Here is an 11,813-nt window from a genome sequence, read left to right as displayed (position 1 = left end):
TTTTATTAATGTATTTATTTATGCAATATAAACTCATAAACCATATACAATAGAGGATGACATTAACAAAACAGCTTAGCAAAACCAGTCGTCTTTTAAGATTCTTTCAGCTGGAGTGTGGCAAGCCGCTGTTTTAATAAGAAGATCTGAAGCTGAAGTTTCTCTCGCTCCAGCAGTAGGTTTTCCTTCTGCAGTTTCAACACATCATCCTGCAGATTCTCTGTGAGTAGAAAAACACACAAAGACACCCATTGTCCTGACATACAACCTAATAAAACATTGACACACTGCATGTTTTGACAATCTAAAGGGCACAGGTCACGCAGTATCTGCAAATTAATCCAACCAATGAGCCAGATTAACAAATTACTCTTAAATGAAATACATTTAAATTTGTGTAAGTGGAATTTTGTTAGTTCCACCAGAAAAACGTGAATTCCTCTTGTCAGGGACAGCAGTTACTGCTACTCTGCTACTGTAGTGAGGGCAGTTGCCATACAGAAGATTAGTTCAGTTTTTAAGTTGCATCACAGTTTTGGACACATAGACAAAATGTGTTAGTAGGGTCAATTTGTTATTGGTTTTGGTCTTTTAATTAAATTCATAGACCATAATAAATATTTAAAATGTCACAATCTAACCTTTAAACCCCATAATGTAAAACTGAGCTATTATCACCACAAAGTTACCAACGGTGATTCACATGTGAAACTTTCCACTTTTAAAGCATGTGCTTTAAAAAAAAAAAAAAATAGGGTGTTTCAGTTAAATATTTGAGCTTTTCCTTTGTTTAAAAGGAAAAACATTCCAAGCATTCCCTGTTATTTTTCCCTGTCTTTAAGAGAGGCCCTGCTACACTGTACATTTCAAAAGAAGAACAAGTAGATCAGCTCCCATTTCAAATACTTCCCTCCATGTCAGTCAGTCATAGTAAATAAAGAGTGAATAACAGGTTTTGCTCTTTACCTGTGACAGCTGTTACTTGCTGTCCTTTCATCCAGAAAGGAGGAGCTTTACATAATTCTACCTCGACAGGGTAGCGGTCGCTCACTCTCAGGGCCTGAGGGAGGATGCATATACTGAGTGAGGAATGTTGCCACACAACAGGGCAGCGACAAAAAAGTTTTTACAAATGCAGAAGAAGCTGGTTATGAGGACCAACTCACCATTTCTTCTGTCATGGCGAGCTCTTTGTGGAAATTAAATGGCTTAGCTGAGTTTGGCACAAAGGCTGCCAGCATGTCTTCTCCATACACAACAATCCTGTTGTATATAAAATCATTCCATTCATTCATATATCATGTCAACACCTACAGATTCTTCCTGTCATAAATAATCCTGCCACAAATCAAAAGCATCCCCTCTGGATTTGCATAAATGGAGCGTATTAATGAATACGTGCCGGTCGTAGGTGTGTTCGTTTGATGTGCTTGCTGTGGTGTCCACATCATCAGCAATCAGCCAGTGGAAATTCTTGTCGCTGCGGATACGAATTTCCTTCATCTCTTTGCGGGTGACATACGCTCCATCTGCATTGAAATCCCCCAGGATCATTATGTTCTGGAGGGAATCAGAAATGCCCATTTTAGCGCTAATAAAAAGAAATCTCATTAAAAAGCCATGTTACAACATTACTTAGCCATAATAAGTGGTGTGATTCATCTGGTATAATAGTCTTGCATCACCAGACTAATTCACAAATGCTTGTTAATGTGAAACCTCATAATTCATTTTTGATTTCCAACAAGCTAGTTATTAACAAGCACATACTTAAATGCCTCTAAATCATGGGTCTCAAACTTGCGGCCCGCGGGCCAATTGCGGCCCTCGTGACGATATTTTGTGGCCCCCACCTTGATATGAAAGTTTAATGTGAGTTTTATATGAATGTCACTTTACCGTTTTGTGTGTGGAAGGTCCCTTTATGGCGCAAGCTGGAGCTTTGTTTCACTTGTTTCTATGACGACGTATGTCATGTAATTTTGTGTCTTTTTTAAAAAAAATGTGTCTTTTTTTGTAATTTTGTGTCTTTTTTTGTAATTTTGTGTCTTTTTTTGGGTAATTTTGTGTCTTTTTTTGGTAATTTTGTGTATTTTTTTTGATAATTTTGTGTCTTTTTTCGTAATTTTGTGTATTTTTTGGGACATTTTGTGTCTTTTTTAAAGTAATTTAGTGTTTTTTCAGTCATTTTGTGTCTTTTTTAAGTAATTTAGTGTTTTTTCAGTCATTTTGTTTTTTTGGTAATTTTGTGAATTTTTTAAGTAATTTATTTTTTTTCTGTCATTTTGTGTCTTTTTTAAGTAATTTAGTGTTTGTTCAGTCATTTTGTTTTTTTGGTAATTTTGTGAATTTTTTAAGCAATTTATTTTTTTCTGTCATTTTGTGTCTTTTTTTTAGTAATTGTGTGTCTTTTTTTGGTCATTTTGTGTCTTTTTTTTTGTCATTTTGTGTCTTTTTTTTGGTCATTTTGTGTCTTTTTTTTGGTCATTTTGTGTCTTTTTAAAGTAATTTAGTTTTTTTCTGTCATTTTCCAAGATAAAAAAAACAAACTTAGATTTAGAAGTGTTAGATAATGTATCTTGTTTTAAGAGTTAATTTCTTATGTGTTAAGTGTTCAACATGCTTATTTATAGTTTTAACAATTTTAATTCAAGAAATCTTGTCAAGTGAAATTATCTGTCCATGTAGTATCTTGTTTTTAGACACACCTTTTCTTGCAGTGCAGGCTACTGATATGAAGTATATATATTAAGTATCTAGTGTACTATGAATCCTTAAAGCACTACTTTAAGGTAAACCATGAGGGTAAGATACAACTTACATCAGTTTTCCATTTGTCTTTGACCACCAGGAAGACCTCATACAGCTCATCCAGCTCTCTCTCTGAGTCCCATGGTTTGGTGTGGACTGGGATCAGCACTATATCCTTCAATACTGCAACCACAAACAGTCACAGAGTTTACAAGGTTGTCCAAATAATAACACATCTAATGCAGGGATGGGCAACTTAAATGCTGGAGGGGGCCACAATTTTTCATTGTCACTACCACAGGGCCACATATAGGACCGTGCACTTAACCAGATATGATGAAACTGCAATTTAAATATGTTTACAGTGCAGTAACTTAACATATTTCATGCTCAAATGCATGTAGAACAGTATAAATAGGAATACAAAAGGTTTGAAGCAAATGAAAAATAACCACTTACTGTGATTTCTTTTTTTTCAGTGCAAGAACAGCAGAACATTAATTGCAAGAAGCAATTTTGTGCATTTTCACACTGCACTTTTAAGATTTCATGCTCAAATGCATGTAGTTGTACTGAGGGCCACTTCAAGTGAGGGTGCGGGCCGTATGTGGCCCCCCGGCCTCCAGTTGCCCATCCCTGACCTAATGGAATAATCAAAAGCCTGTTGAAACCCACTTAGAAACATATTTTGGGCCTCATTTTAATGCTACTAGTTTAATACCAGGTTATTTTTCAGTCCACACGTCTGAAAATGTCTGTCTGCAAATGAGTAACATAACTTGATAAACCTGCCCTCTGCTCCTTTCAATAACATGTCAAACTAAATCCTCCTCATTCAGCTTGAGAAAACAACCAAGTCCATATATAGCTACGACTAAGACATACCACAGATGTCGCAGTGAACATGTCGTTACAGATTGATATCCAGAACTCCCTGTTGTTCCTTCTGCCCCAGTGATGACTGACCTGTGTTGTGTGGTTTGAAGTGGAGAATATACGGCTCTCTGGCAAAAGCATCGAAGTCGTTCACCTGGTTGTCTTCATATTGATAGGAGTCGATCAGGTCGACAACATCGTCCCTTCCAGGTGGAAAAAAACAGCTTTTAGTGCAGCTGTTTTTTTTAATTTTTATTTTATTTAGACAAAACACAACACAAATCACCAACGAACAAACACAGAGAGAAAAACAAAAACAAAACAAAAAACACAACAACAACAAAATCACAAAACCAACCCAAATAAATAAATAAAACCACAATAATAAACAAGAACATTAACACATCAAAACTAAACAAGACACAAAACATACATCAAACATAATTACCACATAAAACATACAGTAAATCAGTAAACTTGATAACCTAAGAGAAAATAAAGTGCAGCTGTTTGATGGTTACATTAGAAAGGTATTACAGTGTGGTGATGTGGTTTGATCTTACCTGTACAGAAACAGAAACTGCTCCTTGTATCTGTTCCTCCCCAGACGGGTACTGAGCTGCAGAGCGTAGTGATGGCTTGTGTTTACTCTGATAGGACAGGAAAAACATATAGAACATATAGAAAAAATCCTAAATCCTTTCTTCACAAGTGTAAAAAAAGAAAACTCACCTGTTCAGTTCTCTCAGGAGCATTTTAACAGAGGCTCCGCTCACATCCACCACCTCCAGAATTACTATGATGTCGTATCGAGACACAATCTACAAAAGGAGAAAAAAGGACACATATTAATCTTAAAAGTATGTCATTCTGGAATTTTATCTTTCATCTGAACCTGTGTCACCTTTAGCCTAGACGGCTTTAATTACCAAGGTATGATCGAGGAAATGCTTTCACACTACATACATATTATCTCTTCTTCTATCTTGGCTGCTTCCCAAGAATCACTACACATTAATCATACATTACTGTGTAACTTTTTTGTGAATGAGATGTGTTTTTCTTTACCTTAACCAGGGCAGAAAGGACATCAGGATCTGAGGCTTTTGTCAGTCCAAACCTCTGTACGTTGAACGAAGCAATCTTCATATCTGACAGGAAAAAGAGCTTATAGAGACATTTAAATTAGTGTAAACTATATTTATAATAAAACGTATTCATCGTCGCTTCACACAACACAGACAAAGTCTCTCCCAGCTCTTTATTCCCGTGTCACCTACCTAAATGGCAAACCTCCAGAATAAACTCATAACTGGTTGTGAGACATATTTCTCTGGAGTTGTTTTTTTAAGGGAAGGTGATGATTGGATAATCAGTCTCAAAAGGTAGATAGAGAGAGTTTGAAAAAAAAGAAAAGAAGCTTGAAGAAGATTGATTGACAGCTACAGGAAAACCCAGTTTTTCGTTTACAACCGTCTTTTAGCAGCAGTTACATAACATTTAACATGATGTCTGTAATAACAACTTTTTGATTCAGTCTTCTTTAAACCGTTATCAGTAAGTCAAATAAGTTTCATACTCTCAGGAAGACATTTGTGATAAATAATAAGACTCTCTCAAAACCAGTACATGGTTTTCTAATATTTAAGCACATTTTCTAGGTACTCTTCATATTGTCTACAGCATATTTTCATCACCACCATGGTGTCAAGTTAATTAAGGTACTAAAGGGAAGTTCACTGATTCTTGGCACACTGTTTAAATAGCATACTTTTTGATCTTTGTGTTTGTGGGAAGCTGAAAAAGTTGAGCCTAGTCCAAGACATGGGATTCTACACTTCTGCTCAAAACTTACTGACTGCTCCTAAAGCTCTATTATACTCATAATAAAGTCTCACTTGAGCATAAAGCAAATATCTATAATTTTTCAGATTCCACACATGCTTTCATTTATTATCAGTAAAGTTTTTAGCTCTTGATGACAACTTGGGTCACAGTACTGACTTTTCTTTCTAAGTTTGGATGGACCCGGTGATAAGATCGAGAAAACACTTAAAAGCAGCGCACCTGAAGCTGCATAGCAGGCCTGAATTCCACCGTAACAGTGGAAACAATGCAACCCTTATAGGGGGGGGGGTTAGGTGGGAGAACAGGTGTCAGACAGGTTAAGCCACATTGGGGAGCCACATAACTCTACTATCGCACCACACCCAGATCTGCCTATAAAGTAGAACCAAAGTGATAAGGAAATGCGCAGACGGAGCTGAACCACCACCGCACCTTCTCCATCCTCTCCAGCAGTGAAATCTCCACACGGCACAACCATGAGTATGAGGATGACCCGCACCAGCCGCAAAGGACAGCGCATGTCTTCTGGGGGCTTCAGTAGCGCGTCCATGGGAGCCTACGCCATCCCCAAGATGAGCTTTGGGGTCGACAGGGAGGCCAACATTACAGCCGTGACCGTCAACAAGAGCCTGCTCACCCCAGTGAACATAGACATCGACCCCAATGTCCAAGTTATTCGCAACCAGGAGAAAGACCAGATCAAGAGCCTCAACAACCGTTTTGTCTCATTCATTGATAAGGTAAGAGGAAATAGACTTTTAATGAGGATGCTGAGTGTCGGATTTAACTCATTTTGATACATTCTGAGCATTTGAAGTGATACTAAAAGCAGGGTTCGTACACTTTAGCAGTGGTCAAATTCAAGCATTTTTCAAGGACTTTCAAGCTCAGTTTTCAAGCTTTTCCAGTATTTTACACCTGTTGTAAATTGCATGTTTTAGATGAGTACTTACATACTAAAAGGGGGAGATTTCACTGAACCATACCAACAGCGATGGTATTACACTTTTAGGAGGAACGGTCTTCATTTCAGATAGGCTACTCATTATTTTTACATTGAACATGTGATTATCTATAGTCTATAGATGGATATAGTCAGATTGCAAGAGAAATACAGTAAGAATTTCAAGCATTTACAAGCACTTTATCCAAAATCCAAGCACTTTTTAAACCTTGAAAATACAACATTTAAATTCAAGCATTTTCAAGTATTTCAAGCACCTGTATGAACCCTGTAAAAGGCCAATGACTTACATTATGTCTTTGTTTGGTTCTTCCTTTCTTCCTTCTGCCACAGGTGAGACACCTGGAGCAGGAGAACAAAATGCTGGACACCAAGTGGAAGCTGCTGCAGGGACAGAGCGCCGCCTCCTCTAATGTTGAACCCATGCTGAAGTCGTACATCGCCAACCTGCAAAAGCAGCTGGAGTTCATCAAGAATGACAAACACAGACTTGACATGGAGAACAATGTCATGCACAAAAATGTGGAGGACTACAAGACAAAGTAAGAAAGTGTTGTGAAAGAGTGAGTGAGTGAGTGAGTGAGTGAGTGAGTGAGTGAGTGAGTGAAAGCGTGTGAACTAGAGTGGCGATTAAGCCGTGTGGTGATTAAATGCAATCTGATAACATCCGCCTGAGTAATCAGATATTTGTGGGTTGTTTCAGGTATGAGAAAGAGATCAACCAGAGGACTGATTCAGAGAATGAGTTTGTCATACTCAAAAAGGTCAGTATGTAGCCGTGATGGCTACAATAGATACTTGTTTTCTGACTGTGTATAACACTGATGAATGGATAAGAAAACAACTTCTTAAACTATGTTTAAACTCATAATTATCCTAATCTAGGGACATATTAAATTATAAGTCTTTGAATGGAATTTATTGCTCACTTAAATGTTAATTACATATCTTCCTCTGAGCAACTTTATTGGCCAACCTTTAAAAGTAGTCTCAATTTTATTATTATGTTATTATGTATAATAAGTAGGCATTTTACAAACATTTATTAATTATAAAATGTCACGCTATAATGTAATTAGTATTCAGAGCTAAAATAAAGTCACTGCCAGACTGCATACAAAGGTTTGAGTTGAGGTGATTTTTCTGCATAAATAAGTGTCACTCATCTACTTAATTAATTTGTTTATACTGTCAAGACTGTTTCTACTCACTACTACTTGAACTGTGTATGTGATGACTCGATATAATAGTACTACAACCACTAAAATACTACTACTACTACTTTAAAGTGATTCACATGAAATGTAACCGTGTCTTTCAAATGCAAAAGTGAAGCATTGAGATAAGATTGTTTTTTTTTTTTTACTTTCTGCTTGCAGGATGTGGATGCAGGCTACATGTCCAAGGTGGATCTGGAGGACCAGGTGGCTTTAATCAATGATGAAGTCAACTTCCTCAAGTCTCTGTATGACGAGGTACACAAGCAGCTGAAGATGTATAAAGTGAGCTTTTTTTTCGTACTCTGGATTTTGTCGTCTTATTGTTGCTGTATGTGATGTTTTATAAAAGGAGCTGCGTGAGCTGCAGGAGAGCATGAAGGAGACCTCTGTGGTGGTGCAGATGGACAATGCTCGTGGCCTGAACATGGATCAGGTCGTGGCTGATGTGAAGGCTCAGTATGAAGAAATTGCTGCCCGCAGTCGTGAAGAGGCTGAAAACTGGTACAAGACCAAGGTAAAGAACTAAAATACCATTAACTCATTTTTACATGACACTGTTTATGTAAAACTGTTGAAAAGAATAGGCAAAACAAGTTTCTAATGAAACATTAAGGGATCAGTGGTTAACTAAAGTGCATTCATCTACTAGAATACCCTGCATTTATAAAGAAACCACCCTAGTCACAACTGATAATTACTGAACTTACGTGTTTGTTCCTCTGTCTGATCTCTGCCGACACCAGTTTGACCAGATGTCTGCACAAGCCGACCAGTATGGAAATGAGCTGCGCAGCACCAAGGGGGAAATATCTGAGCTCAAAAGAATGATCAGCCGCCTGCAGAACGAGATCCAGGCTGTAAAGGGACAGGTGAGTGACAGGTTTATAGTGCAGGATATGTCAAAAGTAACTAGACGGGTTGTTTGGTCTAAAGATTTCTTGGATTACGCAAAGGTTTTCTTGCTGATAGGTGTTAAAACTCCATTAAGAATCAGGGACTAAATGATTCAAATATACACTTTTCAAACGTAATACTCTTCCTCAAACACAATAATAGCAGATTTCTTAACTCATCACAGATTTATGGCATGACACATTCACAACAGAAAAGTCAATTAAAAAAACTCTAGTCCTCTATTTGAAAGAGATGTTTTACAAGCTCAGATCTTATGAGATTCTTATAACATCTACCTATGCATTATTTTAAGCGTGAGAGCCTTGAAGGCCAGATCGTGGAAGCGGAGCAGCGTGGTGAGGGGGCCGTGCAGGATGCCAAGAGTCGCATCAAGGACCTGGAGCTGGCTCTGCAGAGGGCCAAGCAGGACATGGCTCGGCAGCTCAGAGAGTACCAGGAGCTCATGAATGTCAAGCTGGCCCTGGACATAGAGATCTCCACCTACAGGAAGCTGCTGGAGGGAGAGGAGGAAAGGTGAGTTGTCCTGGTAGATCTCAGCAGTGTCAAGTTGTCATAACACAACAGCCCACTGTCTGGGTTAGTTCAGCTTTTAAAAAACCCACAGAAGAACAGAAGAACAGAGGGCAAGGAGGCAACAAGTTGCCAAAAATTAATGGCTGCAAGAATGTGGGCCTTTTGGCTTACGTCAGCACATCAGATGCTATATAATGACCAATAAATGAGAATTGAAACAAAAAAAATCACATTGTGATAGCCTACAATATAACCAACCAATAAGGGATAGTATGCTCTGCAGAGTGAACGAGAAGTTTAAGTGAGTGAAATGTTGTATATTACACCACCTCACTTCAGTGAGAATGGGAAGAATAGCATGCATGCAGGTATTTATATTAAAGTTAATTATGATAGTATGAATAATACATCAGAACTAGCCCATTTTTGCACATGGTCCATGATGTTGGGGATGTAGAAAAAATAGAAATGCATTGCAAAAACTCATTAGTTTACATTTTAAATGTCCTATAAATATTAAGAAGTCACAATTAATAATACTGATGTAGCAGAATCGGGTATATCTTTGACTTTTTTTTCTAATAAGACTTTGTGCCTTCGAAACTGTCATCGGTTGCCAGGCAGAAAGTTACGGATGTTTTTATAGGAAAGTCAGGGAAGTGGCTTTTTAACGGAGATAGAGCGGTTAATCAAGAGTATAATTATCAAACAAACTAGTAGATATTCATCCTTGACGTCTTTTCTCTTGTAAAAACCGAATAATACAGTTCGAAGGCACTTCCGATACAGTAAAAATATCACATTTGTGTCGCTTTTCCAAGTTATTTTTCTAGTGAAGCGTCTTCTTCGTGTCATTTTGGCGCGCCAAACCCTAATCGACTCATTACTACCCCCTGAAGGTCGAAAGGCGGAAGACACTTACTTTTTTTTACTTATTTATTTTTTATTTATATCAAACAGCAATACATTGCACAGTTACAAAGAAGAAGAAATGAGTCACAGAAAAATAAACAATGCAAAAAAATTAAATATAAATAAATAATAATTAAATAAATGTTGGTAGTCTTGACAGCGTTTTTGTTTTGTAGACAGGAGAGAGTTGAGATATACTGTTCAAACTCTGACTTCAACAAAAATAAAGAATACATTTTACTTGAAAATTTGCATTTGTGTATGTGGTATTTGGCAAAAAGAAGAATTTAATTTATAAGAAAATATGCATCATCATCCTTCTTTTTGTGATCAAAACAGCCAAATATAACATCTTTATAATGCAAAGTAAAACCAGTCAAAATATTTCTGTTAACAAAGGAGGCAATGTCCTTCCAGAGTTTTAATTTGAATTCACAAGACCAAGGAAGACGGAAGACACTTACTGTTGTTTAATCTTTATATTCAGCAGACAAGAGGCTGCAGTAGTCTATTGCTGCACTCTACTGTTATTTTTTTATTAATTATCTTTTTACAGGTATTTATATTTTTGTAGCCTAGAGTCCAATGCTTATTCCCTAAGTTTCTTCATTTGGTCAAATTGTGCAAGTTAACCAAAGTAACCTTATTTTACCAGTACATCAATACTTAAAGTTGTCTGTATTTTATATGTATTTTCTTCTTTCTCACTGACAGAATTGGACAGGAGTCTATTGTTAGCATCCAAACAGTGCCCACCAGAAGTAAGTTATTTTTAAAAACTGAAGATTACACCATTTTTCCAACTGTTATTACAGTATATGATATTTATACTTTTCTCTCTACAGACATCCCAGCTGCCAGACCAGTGCAGCGAAGGCACAGTGGAATCCTCATCAAGACAGTGGAGACCTTAGACACAACATACAACTAAACATCACTGTGGCTGTTTAACTCTAACCTGACCTACAATGAGCCAACTGCACTAATGAGCCAAATGAGTGCATTATTTCTTTATGTCTTACCTCCAGTTGGATGTCACATTAATCACCACTCCATGTTACAATAAAGATCTACTCAGCTGCATAATTTGTGTTGTTTTTTCGTAGGTACTGATTATATAGACATGGTATTCAGTACATTTTGCAATTCTCCTCTTGCAATCCCCATCAAAACGTTCTGCAACATTGGCAGACCTCTTGTGTCCAGCAGTTTTTGAAATGAAAAATATTGCATATTTAAAAATAATGGATTTTCAGATGGGAGACAAAACTGTAATTTTAAGAACTTTTAACTAGGTAAATTTGTGGAAATCATATTAGATTAAATGTGTTATTGCAAGAGATTATTTTATATGTGAAAAACATATCTGCAAGGGATCTTTAACTACACTTTTCAGTGATGCTGGCTGAGGGGAAAAAAGGGTGTGTTACTGTACATTTTTAAGGAAGGCTCTGGGGGATAAAGAGTGAAATGCTGCTATCCAGTGCCTGCTAAGAGAAACTACAACTCTTCTCTAGAGCAGATGTCACAACATCAGACTGACCTCTCAGAATCAACAAGCTTTTTAACAAAGAGTTTAGGGACTTTGGCTTTCTACTCACTAACAGATGGAAAGTAAGGAACTTTATTTTAATGAATAAATAACTGCAATTTTGGAAGATTCTGTTCATTCAAAAAGCAGTGTGTTGAAACTTTCGGTTTTCAAAATAAAACGTAGGTATTAAATGTACCCTACTGTCCTACACTGATCTTGAGCCAATAGGTCACATGACCTGGAAATTATTGAGCTTTAATGCTCATATTTAATTATTACC

At 37.1% G+C, this 11,813-nt stretch overlaps 2 protein-coding genes and 1 long non-coding RNA gene across 3 annotated transcripts; 1 reads left to right on the top strand and 2 right to left on the bottom strand.

Annotated features, from left to right (window-relative positions):
* Positions 1-40: 40 nt before the first annotated feature.
* Positions 41-6,936, bottom strand: LOC131971484 (deoxyribonuclease-1-like). The gene is made up of 10 exons (XM_059332974.1): positions 6,730-6,936; positions 4,696-4,794; positions 4,360-4,448; positions 4,191-4,277; positions 3,718-3,830; positions 2,822-2,934; positions 1,403-1,560; positions 1,167-1,263; positions 967-1,060; positions 41-220 (listed from the first exon to the last, which is right to left on the bottom strand). Exons 1-10 carry the CDS (start codon positions 6,934-6,936, stop codon positions 96-98), a joined length of 1,182 nt encoding a protein of 393 aa, XP_059188957.1. The 3' UTR covers positions 41-95.
* Positions 6,937-8,068: 1,132 nt separating this feature from the next.
* On the bottom strand, positions 8,069-9,053 carry LOC131971486 (uncharacterized). The gene is made up of 3 exons (XR_009394390.1): positions 8,850-9,053; positions 8,367-8,514; positions 8,069-8,157 (listed from the first exon to the last, which is right to left on the bottom strand). It is a non-coding gene; the product is annotated as an uncharacterized LOC131971486 (long non-coding RNA).
* On the top strand, positions 8,293-9,091 carry si:dkey-222n6.2 (intermediate filament protein ON3). The gene is made up of 2 exons (XM_059332975.1): positions 8,293-8,528; positions 8,867-9,091. The coding sequence occupies exons 1-2, from the start codon at positions 8,412-8,414 to the stop codon at positions 9,089-9,091; spliced, it is 342 nt and encodes a 113-aa protein (XP_059188958.1). The 5' UTR covers positions 8,293-8,411.
* Positions 9,092-11,813: the final 2,722 nt, after the last annotated feature.

This window comes from Centropristis striata, chromosome 5 (assembly GCF_030273125.1).
Source record: "Centropristis striata isolate RG_2023a ecotype Rhode Island chromosome 5, C.striata_1.0, whole genome shotgun sequence".
In the NCBI taxonomy this organism is placed as follows: Eukaryota; Metazoa; Chordata; class Actinopteri; order Perciformes; family Serranidae; genus Centropristis; species Centropristis striata.
This window is presented reverse-complemented; position numbering and strand designations above follow the sequence as displayed.

What these genes read in the sequence shown, in the direction of transcription:
- LOC131971484 (XM_059332974.1), bottom strand. Translation starts at nt 6,936, where the DNA reads ATGTCAAGTCTGTGTTTGTCATTCTTGATGAACTCCAGCTGCTTTTGC. An exon ending in AACGAACACACCTACGACCG is followed by an intron (nt 1,264 to 1,402) that starts GCACGTATTCAT and finishes TATATACAACAG; the next exon opens with GATTGTTGTGTATGGAGAAG. An exon ending in GCAAGTAACAGCTGTCACAG is followed by an intron (nt 221 to 966) that starts GTAAAGAGCAAA and finishes TTCTACTCACAG; the next exon opens with AGAATCTGCAGGATGATGTG.
- si:dkey-222n6.2 (XM_059332975.1), top strand. Translation starts at nt 8,412, where the DNA reads ATGTCTGCACAAGCCGACCAGTATGGAAATGAGCTGCGCAGCACCAAG. An exon ending in TCCAGGCTGTAAAGGGACAG is followed by an intron (nt 8,529 to 8,866) that starts GTGAGTGACAGG and finishes CATTATTTTAAG; the next exon opens with CGTGAGAGCCTTGAAGGCCA.